Here is a 16,762-nt window from a genome sequence, read left to right on the forward strand (position 1 = left end):
GTCATGCTCGCCCGTGACCCGCGATCAGTTAGTGCCGGGATTATTGTATTCGTCATCGCTCAATCTCTTATTTCTGTCGACGATGTATTCATTTTCCTCGTTGCAACCACATATTATTATTTCTTACATAATAGTGGCCTCGATTCCGACCGTTTTTAACGAGTTCAATATTTGCAATTCTATAAGTGTGCGAATAGTGTCTAAAAGTACCAATCGTTCGCCAACATTGTATTTAAACTACCTAGTCATCCGATAGAATTTCTGAATCCGTCAGGAAGTTTACTTGAAATTGACTTGATTACATTTTTTAATGGCCTTATTTTTTTAGTACTATATTATTAAAATTGAAAAATCTAATTATGAAGGATTTAAGAGTTCGATTTCAAAAAAGTCCTTTTCGCACTAGGTAGACTTCATGGCAATTCAAATATGTTTCTAAAAGTTTTATCCAATTACTAAAGTTGGTACTATCTCATAAGATATAGTTCTATTTTGGTAAGGAGTTCCCACCTGCAAGTCTCACGGTACAAATTGAAAAAAACATGTTTGGTATATTTTACTCAGCCAATATTGAATTTCCTCAATTATTAGTATATTATATTGAACATTGACGTTTAATGTATATTTTATGCAAGAAAAAAAAGAATTTACTTCAACAAAAATACAAATTATTATTAAAAAATGTCCAAAAAAATAAAGAAAAAATGTTCGAAATCATGACTTCTGGTTTCTACCATGCTTTAAATATACTTACTTAAATTATACGTTTGTCTATTATTACCATCTCTCTGCTCCCATATAAGCGACTCAAAAAACAAAATAAAACACGTATATTAAGGTGTAATAAGAACAAAATAAATAATGACCTTGATCTTTAGTTAATTCAGTCTCCCCCACTTTATCCGGACTTCTTTACGTGTCCACGTATTAAAATTGAATAACGAATCATACACTTTAAATTAAAAAGTTACATAATAAAAAAAGTAACTATAGATACTTAGGTACTAATGAACAATGATCGGGAGGTGTAATTTTTTTTATAAAATATTGTTTAATTAAAATTTATTATTTTGATGGAGATAATATTATGATCACATACATATACTAATCGAAGCATATAATATATTGAAAAAAAACAAACTGTGTAACCTAGAACCAAATAATAAATTTAAGTAAAATATTAGTAAATAAATTTACACTTCTAATATAGGTATAGAGAATTTTCTTTTGTTTTACTATGTAAATTATTAAAACAACCCAATGATACAATATAGGTACAATGGGACTTTGATGTGTACCAGGTACCTTTACAATAGTAATAAAAAATGTTTTGTGTCTTACAATAATATAATATTAATTTAGGTACCTAACTACATTATACACACACAAATGAAACCTAATGGTCGTAAAAACAGCTAAGTGCATTTTGTTGAATACATTTTGAAAAACATAAATCATTGAATAATTATAATAATTCATAACTTTTTTTTCGTTCATATACTACTATTATAAATAAATCTACTTCTTAATTTCTTACAAAATGCATTATGTATTTATAAGATAATAATGAGAATATTTTCAAAATAGGTACCTTAAGTACGTTTCCCGATCATTAATTATTAGTAAGTAGGAATTCATAAGTATTTAATTAATTATTTGTAATTTCGAAATTCTGTCCACCTATCAAGGTCATTAAAGAAGAATCGCCTTATTCATAGTCGTAGTATGTACGTATAGTACTATATTAGTGGATGTTTAAACTTCCTAGGTATTTATTAATTATTATTGGTTACTGGATAGTATATAATATTTACAGATTCGTACGTCTATTTTTTAAAGTATTGAACTTATCGATGATAGAATCCAAGTTTATCCCACTTGTCAACTCTTGTTCGGTGAATAGTAACAGTAACGAATCTAATCGTTCCTGTTTCTAAGTTTTCATTTTACAATTGTCATTTTGGAAAAGACTCGTTCGCATGTACAACTTGTGACTGGGATAATAGTAAATAATTTAAGGTTTTATAAAAACAACTGTAAGTAGAAATACTATTGTTAGTTTTCAGCCAATCAAGCCAAAAATAAATGGACTCACTAGATATACCATTAGGTTTATCAGATTTTGGCAAATGTTTCAAAAGGTTTATTTCAGTTTTTAGATCTGTACTTGATGTATTTGAGAACTTAGCCAAAACATCAATCATTTCAAGTTTTATTTCCATGTGAAGCAGACTAGCAATGGCTTCAATTAAGCTTAAAGTTTCTTGATTGAATTTTGAATCCATTGCCGATAATAAATCATCAAGTAGTTGATAATAAACCGATATCTTCATTTCATCTAATTTATTTAAAAAAAAAAAAATTGAGATTTAGATTTGTTATCAATTTGAGTCGATAATTTTCTACAAATAACGTCTGGAACAATTATTCCATGTTTTTTACATAAAGCAACTGCTTGTTCTAAAATATTTTCAAATTATTTATTTTCATTTCTTATATTTTTAAGATTTAATGTTAAAGAGACCGTGCATTATCAATTTCCAACAAAAGATTTAGTTTTGGTGATTGAAGTACTGAGCTAACTTTTAAAATAAGATTTTATATTGGATGCATCATAAACATGCCAAAAATGAACTCATATTTTTTTATTTGGTATAAAAGACCTTTACCTTTTGCACTCATCTCAGGATTGATACCCCAGTTCTCCTGTATTGATAAGCATGTTTGAGACATAGGGCACTTCGGCCCTTGAAAAATCTCGGGGCGTGCCTGGGCACGCCCGGCATGCTCTGTGCGCACGCCCTGTGCGCACGCCTATGCTAATATACTTTGATAAATTATTAAATACATTGGTAAGGTGAAGTAATTATATAGATGTAGGCCACTACGCTTCGTGTATGCTAACATTACTAATTCACATCCATTTAACTATAAACGATATACCTACTTAACTAACTAATTAAAAAAAATAAAAAGCTTTTTTATGACTTAGAATATTATTAAAGCATATGGATTTTAAACTTAATTCATATTTTTTTTAAATTATACATTTTCAATAATTATATTATACATTGTCTTTGGCACCTAGCTATATTATCACCTCGACATACCCGCATGACGTGTTCTCTGCCAAACAATGCACATGTAAAATAAGCAATATCAAATCTACATATTGGATTATTACTACAGAGTACAACTGTAGTAAACAGTTTAACTGTAGTAAGTTTATTAACTATTAATATTAGAGCAGAGGAAAATATTATTTATTGTGTATTGTGTGTCCGAATGAATGGTTTTTATATATATATATATATTTTAATATGATCTTCAAGAAGGTTCTTTAATAATTCATTTTTCAAAATTAATACAACGCTCGTTTTAAAATAAGAAGTACAAGGAAACTTTTCGTCCGAGGATGGTTTAAATTCTCCTCTAAAAATTCTATAACAAATAAATTCACTTTAATATTAACCGTAAATTAACTGTTATAAGAAACCGATATGTACAAGACAGGGAGAACACGTCATGCATTTAGCAATATTTAATAGCGCAATTCTTTTTCTACAAAAAATATAGTTATTCATCGTTTTCATTGAAAACATAAATAAGAAATTATAAACACATTTGAGACGTTAACAATCATAACATCCACTAATTCAATAATATATAGATACTCGAACATAAAATGTTGCCTACAATATTGTCAGAACTCATAACTGTTCTTCTGCAGTCATAACTCACGAATATTGCATGATATCCATTATATAGTATCTACCTACGCACGTGACTCACGTATGCTGAATTTCTTTACTTATTAATATAGCCATTAAGTATGGGCATTTGCTACTTGAATGTAAAATTTTAAAATTAATTGGTTTTTTATTTATCCTTTTTAGATTTTGAGTGGAACGATGAATGTATTGATTATTACAATGATGTGTTTTTTTTTTGTGTCTGCCATCACCTTTTGGGACAGTAAAAATGCTTAGATTTTCTTCAGCCGCATATTTTCTGATAGGAAAGTGAATCTAGTTGGTATTCTGGGGGTCGAAATTCCTAGAATTTTCAAAAAAATCGTGAAAAAATAAGGAAAAACGTGAATTATTACGCAAAATCGGTTTTCGACAAAATTGATTTTGGTTTTTGTTGTAACTCTAAAACAAATACACGAATATATATGTATTTTATTGTATATATACAATATACATGCAATTTTCACTGAATGTTTACATTCGAATTTTCTATATATTATAGAACATTCAAAATATTTTGAGTTATTATTACGGACATTTTAAGTTTTCAACTCTTTTAGTTTTTTTTTTCTATAAATGTCAATAAAATGTTATTCATTGTGACCCACTTGTACTACTAGACCTACTATACAGCAGAGTGACATCCATGACTTACCTGCTTTTTATGTATATACTGTTAGTATATATTTCCATGTAGGAAATTTTTCTTTTCGAAAGTACTGGTGCTTTAAAATTATAATTTTTGTTACTTTCTAATGAGAAAGTAATAAACTAAAAATAACTTTCCCTAGAAAAAAAATTATCAACCAACATAAAAAAAATCATCTAATATCTACAAGCTGATCGAAATTGTTTTTAAGGGATGATTTTTCATTTTTAAATACCTACTTATTAATATAATTCTTTATACTACAATTATTATTTTATTAATAAATAACCGCACATTTGCCTGGTAGATGAAATATTTATAATGTTGAGTTTGAAATACAAATTTACTTATTTTAATATTACCAACCAGTTTTTAAGTTTATCAAAATATTTTTGAAAACTATGATAAATAAAAAAAATTTGTTGAGTAGGTAGTGAATATTTTTTTATCACGTTAATATTCTTAGATTTTTTTTAAATATTTATAGTTATGTGTAGGTATTAACTATTAACTATTAAGTACCTATTATCTATGAAGTTTAATTAAATTTTGTTTTTTTTTAAATGGTCTATTATGGTGAACCTGGATAAACTTTGTATCCATAAATAAATGTTAATAACAAGATATTTTTGTAATTAAGCATAGAACATTAAATGATAAAATATAAGCAAATAAGACGTATCATTAATAATAAGGTATTAATGCATACCTACACGTTTCTATAATTTACATATTTAAGTTTTATAACTACACAGTACACACCTCTTATTTAATAATAACAATTTTACTAACATACATTTTAGGTACTTTTCATTTTAAAACATACAACGATTTAAAAAAAAAAAAAAACATTAAATTACAATTTATATTATATTATTTATTATTTAATATTTAATAATGGCTGTTTAAAAATTATTTTTGTTTATATTTCTCTAGTCATAATATTATGGTTCTTGTGCCTCTATTCCTCTGGGTACTTACGGATTGTACATTTTCAAAATTAAAATTAAAAAATAAAAATCAATAAATAGGTACCTACTTAGGATTTTTAATTAATTAGTAGATCTATAATAAATATAATATGTGCATGGGGTCAACTGGCAATTTTGTATTAAAACATTTTAATGCAAAAACGAATTATAAAAAGTTTTCAGAGGATTTCAGCCCACTTATGCTATACATCAAAAATGTAAAGCTCAAAAGTTTCAAAAGTTTTCAAGTTAAACTTTTCATGAAATTTTAAAAGTTTTAAAGGTTGTTGAAATAAAAAGTTGTGTAACTTTTCATTACCTGACAAAGAGTGATGGATACTATTCTTAAAGTATTAATTAAATTTTCATAAATAATAAATCAATAACATCTAATAAATCACTATTGTATAATTTGCTAAGGTGGTGAGATGTAAGGTATAATAAACAATTTTAATTGTGGTACAGGTATACAAATCAAGTTAAAGGTTTAAAAGAGCAAGATGAAAAGTTTCAATTTCCTTTTGAAATATGAAAATGAAGTATAATAAATTATTAATCATTTTTAAATCATTAAACTAGCGTATTGCGAGTGCATTTTATATTCTCAAAATACATTTAGTAATTAGTTATAAAATATTATGTTATATTATTAGTATAATAAAAAATAAATATTTATAACTTAAGTATAGGCTATTATAATAATTAGCTATTGATGGCTGTATCAGAAATATACTATTATGTAAATACATAATATTATACTATTATTATAGATTTACTTTGTGGTTGTATCAAGTATAGAGTAAAACTATACAAGACACATGCAAGGGCCTTGAACGTAAAGTCACGGGTGGTGATAGCGTTAGTGGCACGTGGATACGTATATTATAAAAAAAATTGTTATTTTCAATTTTTCATTTGTATTGTTACTGTGCTTGTCACTATATTATTATACTACGATCATCGCATCAATATTTTTAAATTTTTTATTGACCATCTATGGCGTCTCGAAATTAAAAAGTTGTCCACTTTTGAGTGATTACTTTGTCATTGAGCAAGTCACTCTAATGGATGTGTTAAACTTGAATTCAATAATAAATCAATAATTTAATGCTCATGAAAAACGATTCCGATCGGAACTGTCAGCCAATGTTTCTAAGGATATTTTTATATTAACTATTGGTAATTTGTTTTTCAATTATTAATACAATAATACGAGAGGTTGAATATTTTTTGTCAAAAACAAATCGCATGTATTATGTGGTAATTATTTTAATGTTATTATTTATATCACATTATAATATTACTATATTATATCTATTATAAACTTATATATGGCAATACCGAGGTAAAGTAGAATTGTTAGGTTCACGAATTTCGTAAAAATTTAAACTTTAAACGCTTGTTACAAACATTGTATAGTATAATATGTAGGTACCTGCAAACATAAAAAAAAAAACTAAAAAATTTTAAAAGCTGACGGATAAGTGCTGAAATGTTCTGAAATGTATACCATGTCTCTTACACTGTTATGCAGTGATTCATATTATTTAATATGAACTAACGTCAAAAAGCAAAATCGATTTTGTCGAAAAATGGAAAAATTCTTATTTGGTTTTTCCTGTTAATATTTTTTCCTTATGATTACCATATCTAAAGTAACAATTACGTCCAATTTTTTACCATGAACCCGTCACAAAGTTGTAAACCTAAGCATTTTTACTGCTACGAATTGGTGGCACACATACTTGATTGTAAAATCAAATTGATGCATTCCGCATACACTATATTATATACATAATATCGTAATTGATCGAGTAGGTAATTACCTATACCTACCAGTAACCAGTTGTACCATTACAGTGTTTATTATCACGGCAGTATTATACGAGTAAACGCGATTTAGGCGCACGAAAACCCAATCGGAAACACCAAATCGTATAGGTACCGCCGTGCATAAAATTATGCCGGAACCGGTTTTTGTTTCGTCGGAGTTTTCCCGATCTCGCGGTCCTTACTATGTACCTGGTATCCATCGGTTCTCATTCGTTCATTAAGTGTCGTCCAACGCGGAGCTGTAATATAGTTATTGTTAGGTATGTACTTCTCATACATTTTCTGCTATGCTCTGCTCGTTGCATTGGCCTCCTCGTCGACGTTCACTCCACCCGATATATTGTGGTTGGACGAAGGTGAGTAAAACCCGTCATAATGTTATTACTATTCTAATATTTAACTATAATTTTAGTCATTGAAGCTATAAACATGTGTCGGTACACAATATTATTGTCTATTATCGAGTCGTCGAAATTACTTTATAATGTGAAATTGTTTATAATATTAACAATGAATATGTAGGTATATAGGTATACAACTTAAAAGGAACTATTTTACTTCATTGATAATATTATGACCGTAAATAAATCAAATAAGCCATACCTATTAGAATAATATAATATACAACAACTGAACGTTTATAAAATTATCACTGTGAATATCATGTATCACAGATATTCTATTTATCATTTATAGCTAGGAATACTGATATACCATACATCTTATAATATACCTATAAATTAAGATATTTTTTTTTGGTTGACAAAAAATATATACTAATTGAATTAGGTAAGGTATTAATAATATAGAAACTAATCAGTCGATTTATACATTTCATATTTATTCTTAAAAGAAAGATTCAATAAATACTAATTTGTTGATAAAATTAAAACAATTTAAAACACGCCTTTAAGATAATGCAATTTCAATACACTTTTTTGTAATTAATTCGTAAATTATAGAGGTTAAAATAAATAATCCTTACCGTATTAAATAAGTTATACCAGAAAACTGAATTAGTAAAAATTTAAAATAAATATAATATAATATTTTTAATTAGTATTAACCTTACAATCTTTTTGGTTTCACATTTTGAGTTGGGTTTGAATATTTAATATGCATTTTAATGAATTAATCATTTTTGAAAAAATAACAAGTTTAATTTAATATCTTCTTTGGTGTTGGTATAATTTTACTACGAGCAAATAAATAGTAATAATAATAAAAATACATTATAATCAAAATTAAAATTAGGTTTTTTTTGTCGGTAATATTAAACTTAATTATGTTAATTTTCAGTGAATTACTATTATTATTCAAATGATTAATATCTAAAAAAATACAATTTTAATTTTGTTTGCTTATTTAAAAAAGCTAATTTTTAAGTATTTAGAATTCATTTTTAATGAATTTTCTTGTGAACGAAAATATTTTTAATTACCTACCTGAATATTATTTTTTATCATCCTCGAGCGTGTTCGATAGAAATAACGATTGTGATCAAATCGTGGGTATAGTCTTATTATGAACACATAATTTTGCATATAGTATTACTGCAATAGTTTTTTGTAGATACCTAATAATTATTATTACCTACAAAAAACGTGTTGTACTTGCCTAGATCTTTGGTGCGGTTATTGTATATAGGTATAGGTTTGAGTGTGTTATTTTCATTTAATATTCATAGTAATGAGTAATTAAACACTAATAACCATACTATATTCGTTATTTTTAATATCTGCAGAAATCTGCGTATTATAATTAAATTATTTTGAGTTGTTAAAAATGGAAACTTAATTGAAATTAAAATAAGAACAATGTACTTTATACAGCAAAGAATGAGACTCATTCAGGTTTAATTCTTTGCGAATACACCTATCTTTAATTTATAACCATTCAATGTTGATAATTATTGTAAATTATTATGATAGATATCTATACTTTAGCGCGTTATGTTTGTATACACATTGTAATAATTATCATTATATAGTTATTATAACTAATAGGGTTATAATTATTATTAAGGTATAGGTATTATTTTGATATTAAAATTACTATAATTTATTACCTTATTCACATAATTATAATATTTTAATATAAAATTCAGACGTGTAATGATACACACATTTAGAGCTTTAGTTTCTTGAGTCGAGTTTAAAACAAATTTATATAGTAGGTAAATTCAAGTACTATAATTTGATTATAGTACTTAACCATTTGAATTTCTAAAACGATAATAATTTATGTGGGTTTGATGAAAATCCTCACCATACGAATATTGGCGTACAACAGTTTTAATTTATGTATTCTTATGTAATATAAATATATAATAGATAGGTAGTTATGCTTCGTATGTAGACTACTCAATAAAATAAATGTAATTTAATATTCAAGGTCGTTGAACAACATTCAACTACCAAGTTCAATGAAAGAAAAACTGGATGTGTGTATTTAATAAGAAAACAAATTAACGTGAATAGGTTGGTATAACGTTAAGGTATAAAATCCAATGTGTGGCTGAGCTATGACACTATATAATAATATGTGTAGGCACCAGGAAACTCGTTTTGTAACCACTTCTCAACTATAATTTTGTAGTAATTATTATACACAAAAAAAACTTACAGTTGTGGTATAACTACATTGTCACGTATTAATATAATACATAATATGACCACATTTTCATCGCAAAATTGAATCATTCTGTATAGTTCGCACTCTAATATAATAAAATTCAACTAGAAGCTACCTATAATTTACGTAAGCGTAAAAAAAAGAGTAGGTAAGTAGGTACCTATGTATTTGGTGTGGTGGCCCCCGTTCGACCAAAATGTAAATTTCCCTTTTCAGCCAGTACAGTTTTCTTTAAAATTTACAATATTATAACAACTGAATATAACAATTTTTTATATCTATCAAATATGTTTGTATTCAAAAATGTTTGGTAAAAATTATAACCTACTACTGTGCAAAAAAATAAAATTGTCGGTGGCACGTTCGAAAATGGTGACGCCCATCTGGCGAATCTCGTGGTATGTACAGACTACATACTACAGTCAATAATTAAACTGAAAAAGGCCATCCACTAAAAAATAGTTTATAATAATAATCAGGTTTATTACTGCCATTAATATATTGCTGAAAATACTCTGCAGAAAGTCTATTGGGTGGTATTGTGGAAACGAGATTGCAGTACCTACCTACCTGTATAGTCAGTTTTCTTGTGCAATTACATAACAGGCTGCTTATATTACCTGCATAAAACAACTGCTGTGTTTATTATACATTGTGGCATTGAAAATTGTTGTTTTTAATTAACGAAAAAAAAAACACATCTATAGGATAACGATTTCCTCTTTGTATTAGTTATTGTTACTTTTTTTTTGTCTGAACGTCATACTAAAAAGACCACACAATATGTCAATATCTCAGCAGTTCATAATAAATTAAATTGTTTAGATGCACTCGGCACTTATGCAGCTCAACAAAATCATGGAATAGGTACCGATTAATACCTGGTTACAATATAACATAGTACTCAACTTTAATTTATATCACCTATAAGTCCTATATATTGTATAGGTAATATATATACCTAAAATATATGTATATATATATTGTGTTCAAGTTGTACATACCGCATAAATTTGGCAAACAACTAAGGCGTGAACTCAAAATTAAAATCTATCCATATCGCCTTAGACAAACGATATTGTAATATTATTATCAAAGGCAGTTCGCGTGTGTAGTTGATTTTATTATTACATAATGCAGAACCTACTTATCTCAGTATAAATATTTGGAATAGTATAATATATGGAGTTATTAAAATTTAATTTACAGTTAATGAAACATGAAATATGTCAACTATAAGTGTACAATATATAATATTATACTTAGAGACTATGCAATACAAATTTGTAAAATATGCATTTTAGTTACCAAAATATGCAAAAACAATTTATTTTTATTTTTACATAAAAATCAGAAACTTATTTAAACAGAACCTACCCACTAATTAATATCGATTTATTATTTATTATAAGTAGTTACTAATTACCATAGACATATAAATAAATAATATGTCTATGTTAATTACCTACCTATATTATTACATTGAATATTGCTGTAATGAATAACTGGCGATTGGAACGGTGAATGGATTTATACTGATTAAAACTTATTGTACTAATGAAAAACAAAAATAATGTATAGGTACCTAGGTAATCCTATCGGTTGTCTGACCTAGATAAGATTAGATAGTAAATTTAATTCGACAAAATATAACCCAATAATAAATTATAGATGTTCATCAGACAAATACCTTTTAAAATCCATAAGGTTTCCAAAAATCAAGGTACGCAATTATACGCATTACGTTCAAAATATGCAAAAATATGTAAAATAAAAAATTTGTTCTATTTAATCGAGAATAATGTGAATCGTAGACGTATCTGACAACCAATCATTTTGAACTCAAGGTAAAAAACATGTAAATGCATAGATTCTGCTCTAAATGTATATCATGATATTATATCTTTTTTTGTCAGAATTATTTGAGTGGCCGCCGAAGAAAGTCGTATTGAAAAATACCGTTGTAATAATTATAATTATATGACAATTCAACTTCTTAAAATATAATACGACGTATAATAATATCGTTGTGATTAAAATTATATCAATAACGGTAGTGTTTTTTTTTTCTCGTAGAAGAAGTCTGCAAGAGGAGTTTGATTTCGGGGAAGACTCACGTGTGCAAAGTATTGGACGACTGCAAGACAGCCATTCAGGACATTAGGGACAACGTCAAGTATCCGACCATTTGCAGTTTCAAAGGAAAAATGCCAGTGGTGTGCTGTGCGCCGGAGACTGTGACCAGAGAAGAAAGACTAGCCGTAGATGAAGTCATTCCGGAAGTTTTACCCGGAATAACGCGTGAGTAGATTACTATTATGCATATTATTATATTGTAAGGTAACGTAGAATGTGTAAAACTGTATAATTATTATGCAGGTCGATTCACACAGACCACGATGCTCAAGTCGCCACCCCTCTCTCTCGCTCTCTCTCTTTTTATGCGTCTATTGGTATTCTGGTTTTTTGGAATTTTTAAGTTGGTAGGTTGGTATTATACTAGAACATCATTCAACGTTATTAACTCAAAGTACCGTTTTTACACGATTTGAGGAATGTCTTGTGGCCGATACAATATCCTATACCCAATCACAAATGACAAATTCCTTTTTTACTTGTAAATTATTGTTGGTAGGCACATGATTTGTTTTCAAAGTTTTGATACTCTCAAATTGAAATTTTCTTATTGTCTCAGATATTTTAAGTTTATATACTGAGGACAAAAATTTTTAATAATTGTTTTACACAAACACACATTATTAATTCTACATAATTATTTATGATATTATAAAACTCTGACAATTTTTATAAATTAAAAAAAATTGACGTATAACTATTATAACTATAATTTTCAAATCATCGACCTAGTTATTGGTATACTTTAATTTTTATTAATTATAACGATACTACCTTGTAAAATCAATCAAATTTCATAATTTTTTTTTTTTATTGCTAGAAGGAAATATTCCACAACCCGCATCGATCTTTGTTTTTCAATAATTTATTCTGAAACTTTATAATATGTCTAAAAAAATACAAGATAAAACGCATTTTTTTACAAATTGTTTAAAATACAATTATTTGAAATAAAAAACAAAATCAGAGATTGATGCGGGCTGTAGGAAGTCTTCTTCTTTCAGATAAAAAAAATAGTCATCAAAATCCGACAATTCTACAAAGCTTGAGAGTTATTCATGCAAAGTAATTTTTTTCAATATAAAACACCCTATCAACCCCCCCCCCCCCCCCATCTAAATTGATATCGGGTAGTAGATTAGTGGAAAAGTCTTGTAATTGAGGTGGCAACTTAAGTATAAAATTTAGTTTTCAAATTTTGTAGAACGGTGGAAAATTAGAAAGACTATGGCACCATCCCGTCCCGGTGTATGTCCCACTTAACGACATCGTTAATAATATTCAAAAATTTGTATTGATTATATTTTAAGCCGCAGGGCTTACTTTAAAGTACGGCATTTGATTTCGTTTTTACTTTTTAGTGCATTTTCAAAGCTACAAAGATGGATTAGTCGAAGATAATCTCATCACCTACTCTCGACCTCGTCGTCAAATTGTGTCACGAATCCGATAAAACACACGAATAATAACACGCGAACAACGCAATGTACATTTTTATGAATCGAAATGACCACCGAATTCGATTCACATCCCATACCGAATCACAGACGACATTGTGCCGACAGGTTGCTGCTGCAGTCCATATATTATTATTATTATTGTCCTGGTACCTGTTCACGAATTGGCGAGGAAAAGAAAATCACAAGACATTATAATATCGTACGACTTATAATATTATAACATTTTATTATATTATTATATTGTCGTTGTGACATGCTGACTCTCCTCTGAATCACATCACTCGTCGGCCCACGGATTTTATCACTTAAAAAAAATACAAAATAAGTATTCGACTTTGTTCAATTATATTATAATACGCGAATATCGACGGCCTCGTTGAATAATTACATTAGTCACCGGCAATGTTGCGGAAACGGTTGCATTTTCGCATCGATTAAATATAATATTGTATTGGTCGGTCCGAATGAATCGAAGGGTCCGCAGGTGGTCGCATATAATTATTAAAATACCACGGTCGCATGATACCTCAATACAAAATAACACATAAAACATAAGAAAATGTTTTGAGCTAATGCAGTCAGCCGATGAAAATATCTTAACCGCAGCGACCGCATTATGGTCACCGAAGATAATATATTTTTGCAATGCGATTATCGCGCGGGAAACCGGTCATATATCACATATTATTATATCCGCAGAAGAATTATTATTGTTATTATTTTTCTTAAACTATCATAATAATGTAGGTACAAGACGTGTCTGTGTATGATTTGACCGCAATCTATTGTAATACATGTATAAGTATTATCGTTTCGAACGCGGCTTTACTATCGACGATTCTTCGCGATTTACGCACATACAATTTCACGTTCATATATGGGTATAAAATAATATGTAACTGATACCACAGTAACACTCTAGGTGTTCTGCAATATTGTTTATTTGATATTGCCGAGTTCGGTGATTAGCCGATACAGAACACATTTTAATTTTTATGATAATTAAGATTTATGTGCTTGTATTTGCCGTGTTCTCATTTGTCGTGATTGAAATCCGAAACCTGTACAACGATAATGCCTATATGTATAATAGGTAGTAATAAATAATAATATTATAATATTGGGTAAGCACTGCACCACCATCCGTCTCCCAGCAGCAGTCCGGTCGTCACAACTATATTGCAACTATTCTTTTATGTATGCATCAAGCCTGCATCTCCTTTCGGATTTTTTTTTTTTAATTTAATATTTTATTATTCTGTGCTTATAATAAGCATAGAAAACACTTACAAAATAAAATGTATAAATAGCGATATTCTATGAGTATGATATTTCATTGATTTATGTAATAGTGATATTTTCCATTTTTTTTTTTTTTAAATTAATTTTTTATTGTAACAATAAGTAAAACATCTAGTCATTTTTGCTTTATAAGCTACTCGTTAAAAATAGTACCTAATTTGTTTTCGAATAAAAATAAAAATTGTTATAATGATATTGCTATATACATTTTTAATTGGTGTAAAATACTGAACAATTAATACATGACTTGCCTTTTCAAGTATATTACAGTTTATTATTGATCACTTTAAAAGAGCGCAATATGTCCAAGTATAGTATGGCTACATTTCAATATTGAAATATTATAGGTATTACCTACTCGTTTCTTTTATACACATAATTAAAACGCATATTATATTTAATAAATAAACTGTTTGATCAAAACACAATTTTTTTTGTACAAACATTGACTTACGTAATTTATGCATGTATAATATTATACTAATATACTGCTCAACATTGGTGTGACAACAGTTATTTAATTCATTTAAATACCTATGTAGTAGTTCAGTGGTATTTTTTGCATAATTTGAAGACAATTACAAAAGATCGATTTAAAGAAATTAATGTTAAGTTATTTTCTATTTTTTTCGTTGGATATATTTTTAAAGTAGTTTACTATTTTGAATGGAAATTATCAGTGGACATTTTTAATATCATATTTCTAAATAACATTTTTTCTTGAGAATTTTTAATGAATGGTTAAGTTAGATATAATTGTTTGGAGTTTATATGGACCAGGCAATGGAGAGGCGCAGGGGTACCTGGTAAAAACGTTGGTCAATTACTCAGCTCGTGTTAACTTTAAATACTTATAAATTATAACTAATAAACTATACAAAAAAATATATGCTGTCGTTCAAAAAAGTAAATTTTTTAAACGATAACGATAAAAAATAGTAAACAAATATTGTATTGTCATGACTTACATCGTATATGTAATAATATGTATACAGGTAGTACCTATACATTATAGATTTTAAGAAAATAGCGCAGCAAGATATTAATATGCTTCCGAAGGCCATTTAAAGGTATGTTACCATCATAACAGTTGTTTAGTTATCATAATAGTTGTGAACAAGGTCTTTTCAGACCGTCAACCAATTTCTAAGGAGCATTGTATAGGCAACTTATCGTGCACTTGTCTTATAATGTAGCATGAAGTCAAATAATGATAATTAACGTTATTAATTTATTTTAAGGAACGGACTATGAACATAAGTCCAACATCCACAGGCGCAGAAAGCCTATGGATCTAATAATAAAGCCTACTAAAGCCCCTCCTATAATATTTTCTAAAAATTATAATATATGCTCAGTAGTACTAATTACTGACTTTTGAACTGGGGGTACTTGACAGAGATATGGGGACTAAGCCCTCCCTATTTGCGTCAATGCCAATATCCAATACACTTGGTCAGGCGGAACCGATGAATTCTTTTCCAATTCAGTTATTAATATCACGTTAAACATGTAATCAAAATTGCTATTGTTGTACTTTTTTAATGAAAAAATTTTAATTATTAATTTTTAATAAAAAAAAAAAAATACAATATTATATGCGCGTGAGTGTGCATTTATTTACACTGTAGCACTGATGCTCGAGTAAATTATATTTGTAAACATTGTGATATTAGGTACGGTATATTATTTTATCTGTATGATTTTCTTTTTGACTGCAGATGTCGGTAGGTATTGATTTATCGTCGACTCCTAAAACCGCACACTTGCGATAAAATACAGGACGAAACCGCACACTTTTTATAGGTTAGAACAGTACAATTTTTAAAATTGTCGCAACCAAAAACCACACACATGATTTTGACCGCAAAAAGGTCTTTACTATAGTACTTTACAATGTATAATAATATGTACAAATTATGCAAACAAAATTAAAAAAATGTAAACAGGTGCTCGTAAAAAAATATGTAATTGAATTAATAAAAATAAAAATAAAAAATATTAGTATAATGTAAATACTAACTT

At 27.8% G+C, this 16,762-nt stretch overlaps 1 protein-coding gene across 1 annotated transcript; it reads left to right on the plus strand.

Moving 5' to 3' along the window:
* The first annotated feature begins 7,399 nt into the window (after positions 1 to 7,399).
* LOC100167515 (proclotting enzyme) lies at positions 7,400 to 14,932 on the plus strand. Its single transcript, XM_001945494.5, has 3 exons — positions 7,400 to 7,561; positions 11,916 to 12,140; positions 13,337 to 14,932. The coding sequence occupies exons 1-3, from the start codon at positions 7,468 to 7,470 to the stop codon at positions 13,426 to 13,428; spliced, it is 411 nt and encodes a 136-aa protein (XP_001945529.1). The 5' UTR covers positions 7,400 to 7,467; the 3' UTR covers positions 13,429 to 14,932.
* The last annotated feature ends 1,830 nt before the right edge of the window (positions 14,933 to 16,762 follow it).

Source organism: Acyrthosiphon pisum, chromosome A1 (assembly GCF_005508785.2).
Source record: "Acyrthosiphon pisum isolate AL4f chromosome A1, pea_aphid_22Mar2018_4r6ur, whole genome shotgun sequence".
NCBI lineage: Eukaryota > Metazoa > Arthropoda > Insecta > Hemiptera > Aphididae > Acyrthosiphon > Acyrthosiphon pisum.